Below are 21793 nucleotides of genomic sequence, written 5' to 3' on the forward strand. Positions count from 1 at the left end.
CAATAAAGGCCACTTTGGGATACAAACTGCTGCTACATTATATACATATAAGTCAATCTATTTACTTTTCCCTGTAGAAGAAACTATATCAAATGCAATACTGGTATATATTTTGGTAAGAGATTTATTTTGACTTCAATTCATTAATTAAAAGAGATTTTACATGTACTTGGAGATTGTTTACCTGCACAAATAAAAGTTCTCGTCTGTTATAATCCTCGTTATGTATCATCCATAATAGAGCCTGAGCTTCAATAAAAGAGGAATACAATACACAAGTAATTGTGGATTTTTATTTACAATTGCCAACAAACTAAGGAATGAACCTTATTACAATGATTCCAATAAGTCCTCAAACATGATGGTTTGGGAATATTAAATGTAATTACATGTAAATATATAACAAACAGTTTCCTCTGCTAAAACTTCAGGATCCTTTTGAGCTGATCCATGTTATAGTAGAAGAAAGTTAACATCAGGCCTAGTTTGTTTTTTTGTTTTTTTAGCAGTGTATCCTTATATGCGGGCAAAGCAAACATTTTGTTTTTACCAGATTTACAAAAGTTTCAGAAATTATGATTTTCTTTGTACTTTAATAGCCAAGTCGATCACTTGTAAAGTGCAACGCGCCTCCCAACACTCCCAGCTCATTCGCGATTAGTGACACCCACAACACTCTGGAAACACAGGAATGGCGTAAAGAAAACCATTTTGACATTTGGATTACAATGGTTACATAAACGGTTACATTAGTCTTAATTCATAGGATCATGTTGGCTCACTTCATTTATTGGACATATTCTATCATCAAAAATATCTGAATAATAAGTTCCATGAAATGTTCTCGATTGTCCTGTACTGTATATGCATAGCCCCTGACCTTCAACTCAATCAATACAATTGAAGTTAGGCTTACCTTAGTTGGTCGTCTTATGGTCTTATGTTCAACTTTATACATTGGACAAAAATGTTTTTTTGTTTTTTTTTAATTACAGGTTTTTCACGAGTACCAAATTTCTTTTGATCCGAAAATATTTAACAAATAAATCTCATCGCATCCAGCTTGATAAACGCGGATTGTTGTATTAAATTTTCTGTTTACAGTCTACAATCTTTCCTGAATTATCCTTTATAACAGCTTAGTTAATGGTGTTAACACAATAAGAGCATCAGGGAGGGAATATTTGGTATAGCCCAAACCCTATAAACTGAAACTTACATTCTTCAGTCTTGGAACGCTTTCGCTCTCTCTATCATACACACACATACACACACACACACGCGCATGTGCACACCTGCATTTAAAAGCTGCTTCTTGATTCAGGCAGCACTGGATCCCAGAGTAATTATTCTATGGCTTCCACATATAACCTTAGTCAATGCACATTAGTAAAATCTATTAGAATTGTCTTGGCAAGACAAAAAGGCAACCATTTTAAACGCTCATAATAAAGTCTTCTAGGATGATTATACAGTATATAGTATCAACCCTCTAGATTGACTTAATGACAACTAAACTAAATCAGGAATAAATGGTATGATTCATTAAGATAACAAACCGTGATTTAAACTCTTATTACACATAATGTTTCGGTATAATAGCATTTGAAGAGACATTGTGTATTTTATAGGGAACAAGGCATCTGAAATATTAACAGCTAAGGCTCAGGTGAGTGCGCAGGGCTCGGTGCTAAAAGACTGAAAGATCAGAGAGCCGAGTTTAGTTCCGTCTAAAACCTGCACAGAAAACGAGCCTGAATCTGGCTCTGTGAAATCGGAGGTCTGATTTGCCATGCAGCCTGAATCCACTTTAATATATATATATATATATATATATATATAAAAAAAAAAAAAAAGTCCTCCATCAAACAAATCAATTAAAATTCTCTGTTGTAAACTTACATACAGTAACAGTGCCTTGCATAGGTATTCAGCCCTCTTCTAGTTTGTGTAGTGTTACAATCTGAACTGAAATGAACCTACTAGGGGATAGGGATGACCAAGTACCACTTTTTATCAGATTGAGTACGAGTAGAAGTACTTCTGTTGCGGTACTTGCCGGTTTTGGTCTGAAGCACATCATTAAATACACCTGCTATTGCTTTACTAAGGCGTGAACATTTATACTGTTCTACATGTTGAGTGACTGTGGAGTAAAATCCTCTCTCATGTGCTTCCTTACACACTTAATCAACTGACTTTTAGAGCAAGGGAAAATAATCTTTTATTACATGAAATTGTGCTTACTGGAAAAGTCATATACTTTGATACATCTGACCATTCTAATTAACAGAGAAGACATTTCATTGGGCAGGAACGACATCATCTGCGCACCACTTATGGGGTCTTTGGGATTCTTCATTACCATGGCAACCACTCAAACATAACAGCAAAGTAGACAAAGAGTTCAAGACACCGAGCAAGATCAGACATAATCAAGGAAGGAAGGAAGCAATAAACAGATTTTTTTGTTTGTTTGTTTGTTTTTTTGGGAAGGCTGGACCGGAACATAGGCTTTCTGAGAATATGAGGGAGAGTGAGACCTACAGTTGGTGGTAATGCAACTTTCTGGATTCCAACTGCTGTTAAACATTGAGGAAGAAACAATAACACTGGTGCAACGTTATTGCTGAAGTCTTAAAAAGAAATATTTTCCAATTAAAGAAAGAAATCTCCACCTGTCTATAAGGAATAAAGACATCGATTTGCCACCTCAGTCAGTAATGGGTTAAATATTTTAGAAAGTGCCAGCTTTGGTAGAAGCTTTTTAACTCATTCACGTGCGGGTATGAGCGCATGCACACATGCAAATAAGCACAGGTCTGAAAGCAAACAAGAAACTGAAAGACCAAGAGATGTGCTGCTTGGTTAGCAAGACAGACTAAGGAGAGACTAAAGAGATGCCCTGCATACAAAGTTAGCAGACAAACATTAACCTTACTTTTGCTTGCTGATACTAAACACAGGCTGACCTGACTGCTGTTCCTGCAATTCACTCTCATGGGGGGATTTTATTGTTGCTGTCTGTCTCTCATCAAAGTCAACACTGATTGAACATTGACTGCTTTGAAACAAACAAGAAGGGTCTGCACAGGGAGCGATGCGGTGGTATCGGAACAAATTCACAAATACGAGGAGGTGAGTGTGGTATCTGACCGATACCTGATACGGCATCAGGACAACCCTACTAGGGGACGTGTAACAAATTTACTTAACAACCCACAATACTGAAGTATAGTTTGCGGAAAAAAAAAAAAAGACTGTATAATCACCTACACCACGTAATATATTGTAGTTAACCAAATGGAGTCCACCTGCGTGCGAATTCACAACATACATACAGCTTAATAACAATCTGCTTTGCCTGGACGACTCCTGACAAACAGCATCAGGACACCAATGAGCTTCAGAGATCAAAACACAGTCGGAAATAGTATTAACCCTAAGACAGTACTGGGCAAAAGTCTTATACAGAATAACTGCTATAGAGTAAGGGTCTCCAAAAGAAGTTCAAACAAGTTCCATAAAAAAGAAAAGGAAAAAACAACAGACTACACAAAGAATTAAACAGTAATTAATGAAACAAAGTTGATTTTTTTTTCTTTGTGAAGACCGTTTGCTTAAAATATAGTCTCGTTTTTTTTTTTACATTTAAGCATTTGCTAGATGCCCTTATCCAAAGCAACTTTTCTCTCATTATACATCTGAGCAGTTGAGGACTAAGGGACTTGCTTAGGAGCCCAACAGGGGCAACTTGGTGGTGGTGGGGTTTGAACCTGGTATCTTCCAGACCGCAGGCCAATGCCTTATACCCCTGACCCCTTTTTTTTATTATTATTTAGCAAATGAGCTGCTCAATCTTACTGAACATCCTGCAGAACCAGGCACAGTCCTTCTGATGACTTGGTCACCTGCTTCTTTTTACATGCAGCAAAACCCAGATGCTTTTTATTCTTTTTTTTTGTCTGAAAAGTGGTCTTCAAATAATATGCAGCTTTCTTTCCTGGCCTGTAATTTTGTAAGATTTTTTTTTATTGACTTTACAATGAGATCATAAAATAAACATGTATAACAAAGTTTGTACAAAAAAAAAAAAAAAAAAAAAGGTTGAAGACTTTTGCACAGTACTCTTCCCTCCCCTCCCCCCATGCGTAGGTTCAAAGAAAAGTGTGCACATGGAAAAAAAGGATCAGCCTTGCCGTTCCAGTTCTTTCATATGCGACTGTATACAGTGGGTCCAAAACTCTGACCACATAAAAAAAAAAAATTTGAAATTGTCGACAAAGGTTTTGATCTAAAATGGATCATAAGGTTTTGTGGGTTTTAAGACAGACAGAAATGAGTGCTTCCAGCTTGAGTGCACGTTGTTACAGTGTTAACACACTCGGAGGAGGAAGCTGCTATCTGCCTGTGGCTTGATATTTTAGATTTTAATATTCTGTTGTCAATATGATTTATAGCCAAAAAACCTGCTGTAATAAATTAGGCAAAAGGTGCAAAAAAAAAATGCATAAACAGATTTTTGGACCCGTGTTTGTGCATTAGATAAATGCAGTATTAAAAAGGAAGGAATGTGAGTGACTGGGTGAAGAGGGTTTCAGTAAGAAAAGCAAACAAGATGTTAGGAATCTCTCAACAAGATGTTTCACTTTTGGTTTGGGGTTCTCATGTCAACCTTTTCCACCAAAATCAGCAGTTTGTTTTAGGGCAAAAAAAAAAAAAACATTAATAACTGATGCTCTTATCAAACTAGAGAATCTTTTTCTACGTATTCTCACATTCAGAACACAACCCAAATTTATTTTTAGATTGTAACACTACAAACTCTGACAAGGTTCGAGGAGGGTTTAATACGTTTGCACTCCACATTGTTACCGTCTACGTGGACGCAGTGTGATTAAGGCACATAAGACGAATGTACAGTTTAAACACAGCAGGACTTCACATTTCGAACTGGGGCTTCATTCAGCATTAATCAGCTTCATTTATTACTTTTTTTTATTTCTTTCTTTATCAGGCCGGCTTCTCGGCTTTGTAGGCGTTGATGAAAGCCATGCCGTGAGTGCGGAAATGTGTGTTAAGGTCAGCGGCTTTGCTGAAGTGCCGTCCGCACACTTTGCAGAAGAGCTTGCCTTCCCCTTCTTCTGTCAGAGTCGGTGACTCCGCGCCTTCTGCGGCGTCGTGACTTGTGTTCTCACGCTGCTCGTCGCCGTCTCCGTCTCTTACCCGGTGACTGATGAAGCGGTGGCGGGCGAGGGAGGAAGCCGATGCAAAGCACGCCCCGCACTGCAGACACTGCACACCCTTGCCCCCTTCGCCACGGTGACTCTGGATATGGCGCAGAAACTCCTCTTTGTCTTCGGAGACGAAGCCGCATGGCATGCAGCGCAGAGCCTCCGGGTCCTGCTCCTGAGCGGATCCTCCTCTGACGATTCGAGGCAAGCTGAAATGATCCATGTTATTGTTTTCTTCTGCAGTCGCAGCGGTTCCGTCTTGTTCCGATGAGCTATCAGCAGCGTCAGTGAAGCGTGATGTCACCTGGAACCAGTGAAGAGATTCGCACAGACGCCAAGTTTTATGGACCATGTGAAAGCACAAGATGTTTCTGTTGTCAACTTGCATTGCTACGACTCTGATATGTTCAGATATAATAAAAAATTCTTAAAAATGACTCATTTTATGATGTACACAAATTCTACAGTACAGTAAATATCATAAATTCATCATTTTAGATTAAAATTATTTTGAAGTCTCTGTTAATAATTTGACTGATCAGTCATAGTTGAGTTGAGTTTAAATCACAACCAAAAAAAACAATTAAGGTTTTGATGATTAGATATTATAATAACATTTTCTCTTCATAATAATTAATTTGTACTTGTTATTATCAGAATTGGTAATCCAAGTTATCCAAAATAACTGCTCAACTAAAAACAAAAGGCCCAATTTTATTTCCCTTCCAAATAATACAATAGTAAGAATAGGACCATTTTAACTACAGTGCATCCAGAAAGTATTAAAAGCACTTTATTCCAAAATGGATGGAAAGTCTTTTTGAGTATGATGCTACAAGATGGTTTTTCTTCTGGAAGGTTCTCATCTCTCCACAGAGAAACACTGGAGCTCTTTCAGACTAACCATCAGGTTCTTGGTCACCTCCCTGACTAAGGTTCTTCTCCGCCATTGGTTCACTTTGGCCGGACGGCCCGCTTAAGGAAGTGTCCCGGTGGTTCCAAACTTCTTCCATTTATGGATGATGGAGGCCACTGTACTCATCTGGACCTTCAATGCTGCAGAAATTTTTCTGTACCCTTGCTATGACCACATGACGATACAATCCTGTCTCGGGGGTCTACAGACAATTCCTTGAACTTCATGGCTTGGGTTGTGCTCTGACATGAACTGTTAACTTTCCAAATCATGTTCTATCTACTGAATTTACCATAGGTGGACTCCAATCGAGTTATAGAAACATCTCCGGGATGGTCAGTGGAAAGAGGATGCACCTGAGCTCAATTTTCGGTGTCATGGCAAAGGCTGTGAATACTTATATACATGTGATTTTTTTTTTTTTTTTTTTTTTTAATAAATTTGCAAAGATTGCAAAAAAACTCCTTTCATGTTGTCATTATGGGGTGTTGTTTGTAGAATTTTGAGGAAAATAATGAATTAAATCCATTTTGGAATCAGGCTGTAACATAGCAAAAAAAAAAAAAAAAAAAGTAAAGCGCTGTGAATACTTTCCAGATACACTGTATATAACAATAATTTATTTATAACTACTTGTTTAAAAACAGGTATTAAGATTCAGAAAGAAATCTTCTCCTGCTTGCAGCGACACGCCCACGGTGTTTAGTACAGTATTTTCACAGAGCAGGGTGTCACTTAGAAATGTCAGTCACCTTAATGCTGGTGAATTAATCATACTTGTATATTCACACAGACACTGGTCCTGCACGAGTAAAATGTGAATCACGATTTCTCCCCGTGGGAATTTTCTCACACCATTTTGTGTTTTTAAAAGCCTTTAAGAAAAAGGATTAAAAGCTTAAAATAAATAACTTGTATTTTGTTAAATAACAGAACATTAACAATAATAATTGAAAAGAACTAAGAAATAGCGCTTGAATTTTTTCATCATTACATGCGTCAAGTTTATATTACATTTATTATTTTCATCGGTTTAAGATAGAACCTACGGGTGTTAAGTTATTTGTCATTTTTTATTTTGTCCGAGATTTTATTGCTTTTAGCACATTTTTAAGAAGCTTTAGATCTGTTCCCTAAAGTCAGGTTTAATTAACTAATACAATAAATAATATCCCGATTAGAACTGTGCATTCCTGTCTCTGTTCAGCCAGTAGTATGTATTTTAGTTTTTATTGTGTGAACATGTATGCGAGACATTTAGCTTATTTTGATTTAGTCAGCACCAGACAGCATCAAAAGGAGCTGATCAGTAACCGTCAGATTGTATTGCCCTGCAGCTTCTGATTGGCTGGTACTGGCCCTCCTCTAAACCTCAGGGAAGCTGGGATTGAGCGGCAAACACCGAGGAAGCGGGATGAGAAAATGATGGAGTTGTATGACTGGGGATAGCCCTAACACACACACTGCTTACATTATAATTTGTTTAATAAACCCTGTTATTGTTCACGCTCACCAGGAGGATTCTTAACAATCAACAGATTTACTACATTTACTACTGCGCGTTACCGCCACCTTCTGGATTGTTGATTTGGCCGGGAATATTTTTCTTCAAGGATCTACAATTGGGTATTCGCAATATAATAACAATATTCGAGTATACCTAAACATTGAATAAAACTGTAAGGTGTCTGTACATTTAAGATATTTGCGAAATTATGTAGGGGGGGCGATCATGTAGGATGAGTGATGGAACACAATTTGAAAAAAAAAAAATTGAATTTTTGTTTGTCTGTTTGTTTGTTGACGCATCACATAAAAACTACTGAGCGAATTATAATGGAGTTTTCACAGGTGCATTCGGCCGAGCTGGAGGCCTCGTTTCATCGTAATCGGCCCACAGGAAGAGAAGATATGCTACTTCAAAATGTAATTTAAAAACGTTCTCATATCTTTGAAAAAAATATATAATTTAACCTTGAAAAAAAATCATTAGTTCATGTCAATATTCAACAGATGGGGCTGTACATTTTTTAATATGAGCTTATGAGTGTGCAATTAAAATCTATTTAATAATCGCCTACATTCTGCGCATTTCACTTTAACACGTAAAAATTTTAGTCCATTCCAAAATTCAACAGATGGCGCCAAACATTCTTTAAAACGTGCTTATGAGTGTGAAATATAAAATCCACGTGAACAAAGTCTCGGGAAAATCTAGTAACAATGTAGAAATAAAACTCAATGAACGATGATAAACTTGTGCGCTGGACGTCTGAACGGATGATCATGTTATAACCAGGTTATTATTGTAAGGCTTAGGCATGTACATCGTCATAAGTTAAACACAATTTCCACTCTTAAATGTACTGCATTATTTTTTATAAGTAATTATTAGTAATACGGCACAACTCTGGACTTTATATGATAAAAGCATTAACATAGAAGTGTAAAGAGTACAAATAAACTGCCTGTGTGTGTGCGCGCGTGTGTGTGTGCATACTCTAACCTGTCTCTGACTTTTCGTTGCTCTTTGTCCTCCGTGATGAATTTGCATATGTTTTTCTAGGACAAGCTTACTGCTAAAACTCTTTTTGCTCCCAGTGCACAACCTAAAACCACACACACACACACACAAAGTTCCCCAATAAACAAAATGATGAGGTATTAAATTATCATAATCTGACTTCCATGGCACAGAAAGAGCACTCACTGGCAGTACAAAGACCTCTTGATGCCCTTGTGTTTGACCCGGATGTGGCGTCTCAGACTTGAGGAGGAAGAGAAGGAGCCTTCACACAGCGTGCAAGGGAACCGCTTTAGCTCCTGAACGTCACAACAACAACCAGCAGTACACAACAATTAGGGCGTCAACTCTGTCCTGACATGCGTGTGCATTTACACTCAACCAACCCGAATTGCCTGAGCCTGGCTGAATTTCAAAGAGGCTACCGACCTTTTGGTGCTGTTTGGCCATGTGGGTGATGTAGCTCTCTTTATCTGTGTAGCTCATCTGACACTCGGAGCAGCTCCAGGTCTGGAAGTCAGGAGCGGAGGACCTTTCTTTCACTCTCGGATATCCTCCTCTGTCCTCGTCTTCCTCTTTTCTCCACTCCTCCCCGTCGGAGCTCTCCATCTTCGCAGAGGTCTTCTGAGTCAGATGTGCTGCTGACTTCCTGTGTGAAGCCTGAACACAAGTTCATTCGGGTTAGATGTATTGTCATTATCAGTACATTATCACTTTTGCGCACCATATGCATGCAAGGTTTTTAATGCTGTATATTGATTTCATATGATATTGCATAATTCAACAATATAAATACTGTCGGTAGCTTTTAGTTTAGAGTACATTAAAATACGATTTAAGGTCAGGTTTGAAAATATAAATTAAATTGCACATCACACGTGCAGTGACCTCTCTATTGATATCTTTTTGCTGTAAACCATTTCAGCATGTGCACTATGAATTATTCAATCGCAGTTGGTTATGAAATGCCAGACCTCTCGCTGCATTATGATGTAATGTGCCTGTGGCTAAAAACCTTAGCAGAGGACAAACTTGATTATGGAGATGAACGCTGCCTTTTGTTGACCTCTACAACATTGGCATTAAGTAAAATTGCACTAAGGAAAAAAAAAGGAAAGCTAGATCGATTATAGATCAATTTACTAGCCATCCATCTCAGCTAAGAAATTCCAGGGTTCCCTGAAAAATCACACAAGCCGTAGGAGCCAAATAGTCAAGTAAGGAATAACCTGAACCAAACCTTTTGCCTTTTATACGAGTATATTTTGTGAGAAGTATTGCGAGAAGAGACGCATCTGGTAACGGTACACAATCATTCACCAACACCACTTGCACATTACAGGAACTCAGGGAGTTCCTGGGAGGCCAGTGTATTAGACATGAACTCTTTTAATGTCCGATTCTGGCTCTGGCGTACTGAGAACATTTTTTACATTGATGGTATCCAAGCACTAGTGAAATGTTGGGGTAAGTGTACTAGTGCAGGGACGGTGGTGGCTCAGTGTGTTTAGGCTCTAAGTTACAGATCGAAAGGTCGGCGGTTCGAGCCCCAGCTCCACCAGGTTGCAAGGCCCTAAACCCTGTCTGCCCCAGGGGCATGGTAAAATGGCGGACCCTGCACTCTCACCGCTGCCTACTAACAAGAACATGTGATATGCAAAGAATAAAGAATTTCACTCTGCAGTAATGTATGTGTGACGAATAAAGACTCAACAGCTAGTGTAGAAATGGATTACAGTGGCAAGAAAAAGTATTTGAACTTTCTTTGGAATTTCATGTTTTTTTGCATGAATTTGTGATAAAAATTTCAGTCAAGGGTATGACAAATATAAAGTGCGTAAAAAATTAAATATTTTATGTTTTATATAAATATTTTGATATTATATACATGAAGAGAAATATACACACATACATACAGTATTGTGCAAAAGTCTTAGGCACCATATTATATATGTTATACCAATTTTGTTATATATGTCTGCATAATTATGTACAAAATCATTCAGTATTTCCATATATAAGATGGTTTCCTCTTATACACTTCTGAGATTTGCATAAAAATAGAAAGGACTGAGCATGACAAAGTTACCAGAAGAACTCTCATTTTCCAGCAAGCTCAGTAAAACCTAACAGCTGCTTTACTTATAGTACTGTGCAAAAGTCTTGGGCACATACAAAAATATGGAAAAAGCAAAAGATGCTTTTGAAAACATTTCTGCATGAAAGATCAATAAGGAGTAATAAAATAACGTCAATATTTGGAATGAAAAGTCTTTGCTTAAAATCAGTTTTAGACACAGATTTGTGCAGTTTTATTTAAAAAAACAGCTGTTAGGTTTTACTGAGCTTGCTGGAGAATAGGAGTTCTGCTGGTAACTTTGTCTTACTCGCTCATTTCTATTTTTATGCAAATTCCAGGAATGTACCTGATCAGATTTTTTTGTTTCCATCTGAAAACTGGTCTGTCTTGTGCTATATTTGTCTTCTTTACAGCCATGCATATATTCTCCTGCAATGTTATTTATTTATTAATATTTAAGTTATATATGGAAATACTAAATGATTTTGTACATAATTATGCAGACATGATAAACATAGTATAACAAAACTGCTACAACATAAAATATGGGGCCTAAGACTTGCGCAATCAAAAGTCCCAGTTTGACTTGAACACCCCATGTATGTGTAACATCATAAGGTTTATGCATCAACTTTGCACAGTAGAAGATAAGCGACAGCCCTGGCAAACTTAAGCACATTAGCATCCTGTTTTGTACTTCAGCCTATTCTATCAGATTAATCGTGTAATCAGAATCTGCGCTGTATGGTGCACAAAGACCCAGGCTTAAAGTCTTTAATACTTCATTTAACACAGACATAATCATTTCAGAGTAGAAAAAACAAGAGCCAAACCTTTATATGTTCCACAAGGGACATCCTCTGTGTAAACAGCTTCTGGCAGTCTGGACATTTAAACACATTAACCTTCTGTGTCAGAAGATGAGTGTCAAAATGAACGTTGAGCAGGGCTTTCTGGGTAAAAACAGTCCGGCACATCACACATTTATATATCTCCCTGTGTGAAAGAAGTACAAACAAAACAAGCGTTACTGCTTGACGAGAAAACAGATAGGTCTCGATTATACAGTAGAGACGGCTTCAGGACAAACTGACTTGGACTGCTTGGCTTTCTCGGAGAGCTGAGGGTGCTGGGTGCTGCAGTGAGTGTCAACACTAGAGGCAGATTTGAAGGCCATGGGGCACGAGGGACATTTATGAAAGACTTCAGAATGAGCTGTGTGCATGTGATTCTTGACTGCATTCAGGCTATTCACACCCCCAAACACCAGCTGACAACATGGACACCTGGATACGGGGAGCGAGAGAGAGAGAGAGAGAGAGAGATTAAATAGATGGCAAAGTGTGTCAACAGAAAATGTTTATTTGATTATTAAACAGTTAGACTCTACACTATGCAAATAAGTCTCTTCATCCCTCGTGCAGGTAGTGACTCTACACTATGCATCCAATCAAACGTCAAACTATGGCAAATAGTTAAAAACCATCCACTGAATAATTACTGCAGTGATTTATATGGAAGTAGCTTCCATTTCTTAAAGACATATCCTGCGGTCACGGCAAAAATGTTACTCTGTTTCAGAATGGTCAAATTATTGTCCTGCATCAAGAAAAGAAAACAACTAAAGAGATTGTTGACACTACGAAATTTGGGTTAAGAAAACCCATTATTAAAACCTGGAATTATAGTGATGAGCCATCGTCAGCAAAGAAGGAATGTAGTCAGGAAAAAATTGGATCATGTAAAAGTTTAGTAAGATCTAATAAAAAATTTAAAAATGTGATGGTAAGAGCTTTTCCACATGCACAATGCAAAGAGAACTGAAGGGATTTGGACTAAACAACTGTATAGCCTTAAGAAAACCACTTAGCACTTAGGTAAACTTGAAAAAAAAAAAAAAAGGATGCATAAAGAATGTTGTGTGAAGCATTGGCAAAGGTAATGTGGTCTGATGAGTCCAGACTTATTCCGCTCCAGAGTAATGGGAAAGAACATCAAGGTAAGAAGACAGGCATACCCATCATGCCTAGTGCCTATCGTCAAGCCTGTGGGTGCGGTGTTATGATCTGGGGTTGTTTCAGTGGGTCCATAACATTATGTACCCAAAAGAATGAGGTCAGCTGATGACCTGAATATACTGAACGACCAGGTTTTTCCATCAATTACTTTTTTTCCCTTCCCTGATGGCACGAGCATATTGCAAGACGATGATGCCAGGATTCATCAGGCTCAAAGTGTCGAAGAGTGGCTCAGGGAGCATGAGAATTCAAAATGGGAGCATTACATTTTCACACATGGATCCGGACCTTAAGTCCATTGAGAATCTTCGGGAAGTGCTGGAGAAGATTTTCCGCAGCGGTCCAATTCTCCCATCATCAGTTCAAGATCTTGAAGATAAATTAATGCAACTCTGGACGGAAATAAATGTTGCAACATTGCATAAGCATATCGAAACGATGCCTCGTCGGTTACGTGCCGCAATCAAAGCAAGCGGCGATCCCATGAAATATAAGCGTGTGCGACTTTTTTGGGGCCAGGCAATGTAGAAAATAACCATCAAGAACTGTTCTAACTTGCCATCTGTGCTCACACTTTAATGTATTTAATGCTAGAGGCGCAGATGTGCATCTGAATATTAATAATCCACCAGACTGCACTGAGGAAGGTAAGGATGTGTTGAGGATGAGCCGCCAACACCAGCTTCAGAATGATTGTATAAAACAAAGTGTTGATTTTTGCCTCCCTGGAAGAAATGAACTCTATCTAATTAAAAAACAAAAGCGTTCTGAGAAGTCTTGCAAATGTGCTCGTTTTAACTGACCACATGATTTTTTTTCCTTGCTAACACATCTTCATCTTCACATAAAAATATGCAATGAAGCGACCTTTATTTGATAAGGTCAAACATTTGCTTTTAAAAGTAGTTATTCTCATTTTTGATACATTATCTGCGTACAGTCGCTTTTTCTTTTCTCATTGCAAGTTGTTTAAATAAAGCTTTGCTATGTCCCCTGTGCTGGTGTCTTTAGTCTGTATGCGACTCTAAACGACTGCTTGAGAGACCCTGGTGGGGGGACGACTGTTAGTAGCTGTTAAAACAAGAGCAATACAGGAACAGGAACTTCTTGCACATGTTCCACCAGATTAAACGGACAAATACAGTCGATCTGTCATATTGTTGGCAAATTAATACAAGTATTATAAGGGAACCGAAACATTGCTTTTATTGTCAATGAACCAGAGACTCAGCCGCAGTAAAACATTTGAATGGTGCAAACGTTAAAAAAAAAAAGCCGTACATCCATGAATGACGCGCCCGTCTGAGGTGGCTAGGAACCTTAAAAATCCACATTTAAGACACTAAGGGAGTTCCTGGGAGGCCACTATGCAGTGAACAGGAACTATGCAGTCAGATTGTACTGAGAAAACGTTCTACTCTTGATGGTATCCAAGCACTTGTGAAACCAATTCAGGGGATTACACAGATAAATAAACTGTCATAAGTGTGTTTTGTTATTCTGCACGATATTCTGCAAAAAAAGTCCCAGTTTGAATCGAACGCCCCTTTAGCGTAACAATAGTGCTGTTGGGAGTCACAGTAAACTCATTAACTATAGCAAAAACAAACATATATCACATACATGGGTTTGATGTCCTATTTCATGTTACAGCAGTCACAAATAAAAAATTACATTAATTCCTCAATAACATTGCAACGTAATTTCAGTTTTAAATTACATATTCCAGAAAAATATGCGTAATCCAAATGATTAAATAATTTGCAACATGTGCCCCAGCATCCATCATCTGAGTCCGAGTCGTGTACAGTATGTATGTATACCTGTATCCCAGCTGGCGTGTGTAATGTAGGCAGGCTCGGGACACATGCGTGTTAAGACCGTTTGGCTGGCAGACGAGTCCACACTCGGGACAGACAAGTGGGTGGAGCTTCTGGTGGAGTCGCTGGTGGGCAGCAGCACCACAGGCATTCCACAGAGGCATTGGAGGAGAGCACTGCATACAGCACTAAAAACACACACACACTTGGTACAAATGTCCCTTATCGGGATACAAGCTGGTGCAATGTACACTTTCCTTAAAGTAAATAAGTATGGATCAGTATGAGCAGTATGTTCACATTAACGTTGTTACTTACTGTGTCTATTCCTCCCGGATCCGATTCCTGAAAGTGTGTGGCTAGTTTTTCTTTTGAGCCAAATGAATTCTTACACTCTGGGCACCTGCAAACACAAGTGGAATGAATAAAACAAGCACAGAAAGTGGAGCACTTTTATCAGTTCCTGCTGAAATTTACATGTTTACTTGCATATTTATGACCCTAGCTTCTTTTAGAAAGACAAACTGTATAATTTATTTCCGGGTCCAAATGCACAATACATTTTAAAATTATAAAAACAATTACGCTTTTACTCAGAACTGAAATAATAAATGCAATTATTTAGTCAACTACTTTAAAATGAATAAGGGGGAAAAAAAGACCTTTTATTTCACTATGTACATCACAATTCATAACTGTCTTTACATTTAAACAGATAGGACTTGCAAAGTCATTAACAATATGGATATTTTAAATAGTAAAGTTAAATAGAATAATTAAATAGGCTATTACATTATGTAGGGAGCCCCGGAGTTCATGCACCAGAGTCTACCAAACCTGCTTGCATTATCCAAGTGAAATGTAAGTAAAATGGCTAAGAATACATTTATCAAGATAAATAGTTCCAAGTCATTGTGGTGTGTTATTACCAGTGATCACTGGACCCGGTCAAGGAAGAGGAGGCCAGCAGAGATGGAGAAAGCATACCTGGAAAAAAGCAGAAGAATTAACAATTAAGCAATTAAGGTTTGAAGAAGAAAAGAAAAAAAAAGGAAAAAAAAATCCACAGAATAACTTCTGACAAACAGAACCAGCCAAAAGTTATTTTAAGACACGAAGGTCGGATGTTCTGGAATAGTTCCAGTATTGTCCAGTATCCAGTATTGTCAAGTGCATTTGCAAAACCCATCAAGCGCCATGATCAAACCAAAACTTACCTCTGCTTCGGAGGAAAAGCTCATTTAGGAGTTACCAGCCTCAGAAATCACCAATTAACAAACCGCACCTTAGATTAGAGCCGCTATGAAGGCTTTACAGTGCATAAGTAGCAGACATCTCAATATCTGTTTAAAGGAGATTATTGCATATTTTTGATGCATTTAGCATTGCTTTACAGTGTAGAAAAAATTAAAAGCAGGAAAGACCATGCTCCAAACTCCCCCTCCCAACTGGTCACTTGCCAATTCCCACCCACCCTTAAACTCTCCCCTATAAGCAAGTGCTTCCTCTGAGACATGAAACCAGCCAACCACATATTTTCAAACTGCTGCTCAAACTGCATCATAGGGCTGCATACCACACTTGGAGGAAAGCACTATCTGTCCTCGTCCTCATACATGAACTCACTGGTGCAAGAAATTGTCTAATGTCACAGTCATTGCCATCTCCAAACAACAGAGCAAAACCTCTTTCCTTCTCCCCTTAAAACAGGTTTGAGGGATATGATAAAATAATGCGTTTTAAACTGAATCAGAAAGCTGCATTTCATATAAACCTTAATGTAATAAAACTACATTTGATGTCAGTTTGTCACAAGTCCCTGCTATGCCTATCCATGAAAACTATTTTACTTTCTCACCTATGGGTACAGTATCCTGTTGACCAATCATCTGTTCCACACTGACAGGTCTCATGACAAGGTGTGAGCACTGCATGACCAGCCCCTTCTCCTTGTGCTCACGAGCATGCAACAGCAGGCTGCACTTGTTAAAGAAGGCCAGACGCTTCGTACACAGGTTACAGGTCACCTCGATGCGCAGGGAACGCCGGTCATAGTGACGCGCCAGGCTGCGCTCCAAAGCAAAAGCATCTCCACATTCCAGGCAGCGGTAACCTGAAGCAGGCACGCCAAGGCCCCACTCGGGACGTGGCAAGACGGTGAGGTCCGGCTGGTAGCTGGGTAGCGGGTTCTTACTGTTGAGAATCTTGTTGAATGCCTCCACCAAACTTGACTGGCTGCGGGAGATCACAGCGCCGGGACTGTTTACGATGGTTGCTGGCTTAGTGGAAGATACAGCAACCGTTTTCTGGCCAATCGAGCAAATATTGATGGTAGAAGCGGATGGGGACAAAGATGAAACAGAGGGTGAAGTTGATGTCTTTGTGACACCAGAGGCCACTTTCTGTGCCTTGCTGGCTGCAAACAGCATGGCTGAGCTGGCATCCTGCAAGGTCGACACTGGAAGCAATGTTGCCTTTGAGTCGCTAGGCTGGCCAGACATTGCTGATGCAGGTCTCTTAGGCCTGCTGACCCCCTTATGACCTCCTGCTGAAACTTTAGACCCATCAGCACTCTTGAACATGGCTTGTGCCGCCCCTTTAGCAGCTACTCTGGTAACAGTGCGCGTGATGTTGCCTGTGGGTGTTTTAACTGTCTTGATTCGGACTTTAAGAGGTCTGGAAGGTACTGCCGATGAGCCCGATCTGTTCTTAACAGGTGGTACTGAGACTAGGACTGGGGGTCCCTCTTGTTCTTGTTCTACCATGTTTTCTTTCTCAACTTTGTCACTGTTGGATTTACTCTGCTCCTGTCCATTCCTCGCACTCTCCATAGGCTCTTCCTTTTCAGGAACCTCCAAAGTTTTGTCTTGCACAGGTTGTTTTTCTTCTAGCTCCTGTGCAGGGCTTGATGAGAAACTTTTCCACTGCGGACGTGCTGGCATTTCTGGTTCAGGGCTCTCAGGGGAGTCTCTTTCCTCAATAATGTGTTCTGGGTATACCTCTGGTATGGATGGGCGTGTCTTTTCGGGGGTGTCCTCACTCTTTGAGGGTGTCTGATGGGACGCCAAGGGAGTTGGGATTGGAGAAGCAGAAGACGTCTCCTCGTTTTGATTGTTACTTCTAGACAAAGATGGTGAGGAAGGAGAAGCAGTATGTCTGCCTGGAAACCTTAGAGGTGATGTCATCTGTACATCTGGACTCTCTTGAATTATGAGGGGAGAGCTTCCAAGATCTGGCTCAGATTCTTCATCTTCAGATAACGCTTGATTAATTTCGGTCCTCGTGCCACTGTTTACAGGCTGAGTTGGAGGCGTGAAAGCAGATCCAGAATTCCCTACTTCATCATCATCAACTTTGGAAGGGGGCAGGCTGATGAAATTTGTGCAAGAGATGGAAGAACCAGAAGCAGGTAAAGGCATGTGAGGTGAAAAATTGGCAGAGGAGTTGGAAGGACCGTTATCCTGGTTGCTCTCATCACCTTCACTGGCTATTTTAGGGGAACAAGGGGACCAGAGATGACTTTTTGGTTGCATTTGTGATTGACTGGAGAGCATAGAGTGTTCCACAACTCCTCCAGAAACAGCCTTGAATCCGTTGTGAATAAGCGGGGCCATCGGCATTAGGCTGTGTGCAACCTGAGGAGACAACTGGCCCCCAGCCCTAGCTCTGTCAGCTTCATCCAGAACATTATCACTCACTTGCCCCGCTGTGTCATCATCTTCTTCATGATCATCTCTTGTGTTTTCATATGCATCCACGCATATGTTGTTCTTCACAATAACACTAACTACAGAAGGGTCGTGAGACGTTTCACGTATTTCTGGCGGTCCTATGGGCCTTTGGTCTGGACCACCTCTTCGCTCTTTGTTCCCACTGCCACCAGATTCGCTGTGATTTGCATCAGGATCTCCAGACTCTGACTGAATTGCCTCCTTAGCATCAATATCAGGAATATCAAATGCTGCCAAAAGGTCATCAAAATCTGGCGTCTTCATGTCACCCATTCCTGTCGGACTAACAGACAGATGCCTACAGACGGAAACAAACAACATTAATCTTACAACACTAACTTAGCAAACACAATAAAGTCGTATAAATTAGAGGTGTGGGGGGGGGCATTCAGTTACGAATCGTGATTCTTCAGTGTGATGATTCAGGTATCGCCACACTGACTCCAAATGTAATTTTTTTTCAAACAACTTTTACATTTATAATAGAGATGAACTCGTCAATCTCCCAGTGACCAGAACTGGCTGGTATTCAGTTTGATTAGCCGTGACCAGTGATCAACAGATTAGCACCAGATATAAACGATTCAGTACCAACCGCAAAAACTTTCGAGTGGCACAACAGAAACGCATTTTTGTGGCGTTAAATTATCAGAAATCAAGCGCCTTAAAATCCTTATTAGATCTGCCATTTTTCCAAACACTGTGAGCAAATTAGTCCCAAACTCACTCATTACACACGCTTACACCAGTCTCAAAACACAGCAACGCAAATTAGTCGAAAACCTCATGCGTCATACGCACCTCATGCCCAAATTAGATGTGGCACGTGCCTGCACACTCACGTTCTAGTTAGGTTGACAGTTTAAAGGCATTAGAGGCTATAAAAGTTTTTACAGTTTCTTTATAATCCTGCAGGTAATGCATTCTGAGCTAATTTTCATCCTGTGTGATAGGAATGAATTATTTGCATTATGCATATCTGAATTAAGTTAGTTTAGAAATAATAATTATGGTAAATGACAGAGATACAGTGGTACCTCGACATACAAACTATTTTCACCACAAGTATTGTGAAAATTTTGCAAGAATTTTGTCCCGGGATGCGAAGGATTTTGAGCATACGAGCAAACAAACCGAGCTGAACTGAAAGCTGGCTAAGTTGCACGTACGTCCGGGAGCCATTCAAAACCTGTTTGCATCAATGGAAAGTCAAGCGAAGCAAGTTTACATACTTGGCGTGTGGGGATTTTTTTATTTTTTTTTTGCATTTTATATTTTATGCAAGATTTAAAACATAAAGACATAACACCATATTTTTCTCTTTATTTACATGTCGTTTTTAAATGTTTTAATTGTTTTATATGAGGGGGGAAATATGACTATAGTGTTGGAAATTGGTAACTTTGGTAATATTTTGGGGTGGCTGGAACGGATTATCTGCCTTTACATTATTTCCAATAGGAAAATGCGTTTCACAATACCATATTTTGCCACAGTCGCGCGATTAAATGTAGCTCTTTGTTTAATTTAATTTGGAATTTAAGGTTAACCTCTTGTATTTTAAGCTACTTTGTGCTGCACTTGGCTTTAACGTGAGAAAACTAATGTTATAAGGAACGGGCTGCGTTAAACTTTTTTAAAGGTTTAAAATTGTAACAAAACCGAGCAAAAATGTAATATCGGATTAGTATTTTTTTTTTACTCGTAATCCTTATAAAATCGCAATATAAATCGAATCGGCATATCATTGTGATAATATCGTATCGCTAGATGACTGGTGATTCCCCGCCCTTTATGTAAATGAAGTAAGCGTTTATGTGTGATGTTCGACACAGAAATAAGCCTTGGTTAACTTTATCTAGAAATAAAGTTTAACCATTAACTAAGAAACTAAACTCAACGTCTCAGGAAGTATCCACGGGATGCTAACATGTTAGCTAACGTTAGTTCCTCTAACGCCAGTTAAGCTGGACGAATTCATAGCAAATCCGTTTTAACTGTCATAACTGTCCATACACGTACTTTATCTGAATAGTACGTCAAGTCTGTTAGTTTAACTTGCACTGAGCTTACAACTCTGACAGGTTTTGCTCTAACAGCTAAGCCATTACTCCTAGCTCGAGAGCTGACGTTGGCCAAATCGCAAACGGTTTCGTATTGGACACGTAGTGCACTACACGTATCGAGCCTTAGTGCTTTATCGAGGGCACCCGCGTAGTGCGCATGGAGCTGTTTAGGATTCACCGTTATATTGCTAAGTTGACACAGTTCCTACAGAGTAAACAAGAGCTTAGCTGTGGAAAAAAAAACAATTCTGGTTTATTAGATCTGGACGTTTTTTCAAAAAGATTCAAACATTTCAGTTTTTAAAATGAATTACATCATAATCCATGAATTTAAGATGACTAGGGCTAACCTACTCGGTTAGCTGTCGTTAGATTCCTGAGCTAACAAGCTAGCTTTCCCCGAATGGTATGGTGAAGTTGTAAGCAAGTCGACTTAGATACTCCGGACAGATGGTTTACGAGGTTAAGACTTATACTCTAATCATTACACGTAAAATGCATGAAATGTCTTCTGTCAGCTGCAGGTTCTAAAGAGGGAAAAGTTTAGTTTGGACTTTACCTGCTCGAGCTGTTCCTGACTGTTCCTGGCTTCTGGCAGCCAGGGCGGCGCATCAACCCCGCGTCATCTACAACCAAGAGCGGGCTTTCATCCAAACATGTCCGGAAATAACACCAAGTCTCTCTCTCTCTCTCTCTCTATTCTTTTTAAATAATAAATAATGATCCACAAAAGAGTTGTGTGGTGCTTTATCAACACTCAAGTGGCTACCTTTCCTGTAACACTAGTCTTAAAAATGTCTATATTCTTCTTATACCTCTTATTATCAGCTTGTCAATACTGTCTGCAGGTCTTGTCACTTCTACGAGGAGATATCAAAAGATTCATGGTCACATTAACCATACATCCTTCATCAGACACCTTAAAAACACTCTGTCTCTTGCTGCCCCCCTGTCTCTCTCTCATTGTCGAGTTGCACGTGCCTCTCCTGAGCTGCCAGTGATTCAGACCCCCTCTGTCCTCCAGACCTGTCTGACCAGTCCTGAGATTAGACTAGTTCATCTCATGCATGCCCTATGTGGTCTGCTTGAGATGCGTGTGGTGATTGGAGACGGTTCCACTTTACCATAAGGATGGTCCTGGCCTCGGCTGATGCAGACAGCTGTTCTCTGAAAACTCTTTCTCTCTCTCACACACACTAGTTTAGGACTGAAATTTCTTACATTCTACCTGAGCCTCTAATAACAAACTGCACTTCATATTAATTTAAAGATATCATCTGTTATATTGAACTTTCACCCGCCTGTGTGACTCCACAACAATTCCTTATATCCGTTATCACCCAAATGCAGATGGGTTCCCTGTTGAGTCTGGTTCCTCTCAAGGTTTCTTTCTATTGCCATCGG

The 21793-nt window shown here is 39.5% G+C and overlaps 1 protein-coding gene across 2 annotated transcripts; it reads right to left on the reverse strand.

Annotated features, from left to right (window-relative positions):
* Positions 1-273: 273 nt before the first annotated feature.
* Positions 274-21004, reverse strand: znf687a (zinc finger protein 687a). Of its 2 annotated transcripts, none has more exons than XM_053494312.1 (11): positions 20949-21004; positions 16451-18621; positions 15522-15579; positions 14911-14995; positions 14596-14780; positions 11849-12040; positions 11588-11750; positions 9104-9334; positions 8861-8973; positions 8657-8759; positions 274-5538 (listed from the first exon to the last, which is right to left on the reverse strand). In XM_053494312.1, the coding sequence occupies exons 1-11, from the start codon at positions 20999-21001 to the stop codon at positions 5014-5016; spliced, it is 3879 nt and encodes a 1292-aa protein (XP_053350287.1). In that variant the 5' UTR covers positions 21002-21004; the 3' UTR covers positions 274-5013. The 2 variants fall into 2 exon arrangements, with proteins under 2 accessions (XP_053350287.1, XP_053350289.1); XM_053494314.1 differs by lacking the exon at positions 274-5538 and adding an exon at positions 5573-6691.
* Positions 21005-21793: the final 789 nt, after the last annotated feature.

This window comes from Clarias gariepinus, chromosome 4, assembly GCF_024256425.1.
Source record: "Clarias gariepinus isolate MV-2021 ecotype Netherlands chromosome 4, CGAR_prim_01v2, whole genome shotgun sequence".
Lineage (NCBI taxonomy): Eukaryota > Metazoa > Chordata > Actinopteri > Siluriformes > Clariidae > Clarias > Clarias gariepinus.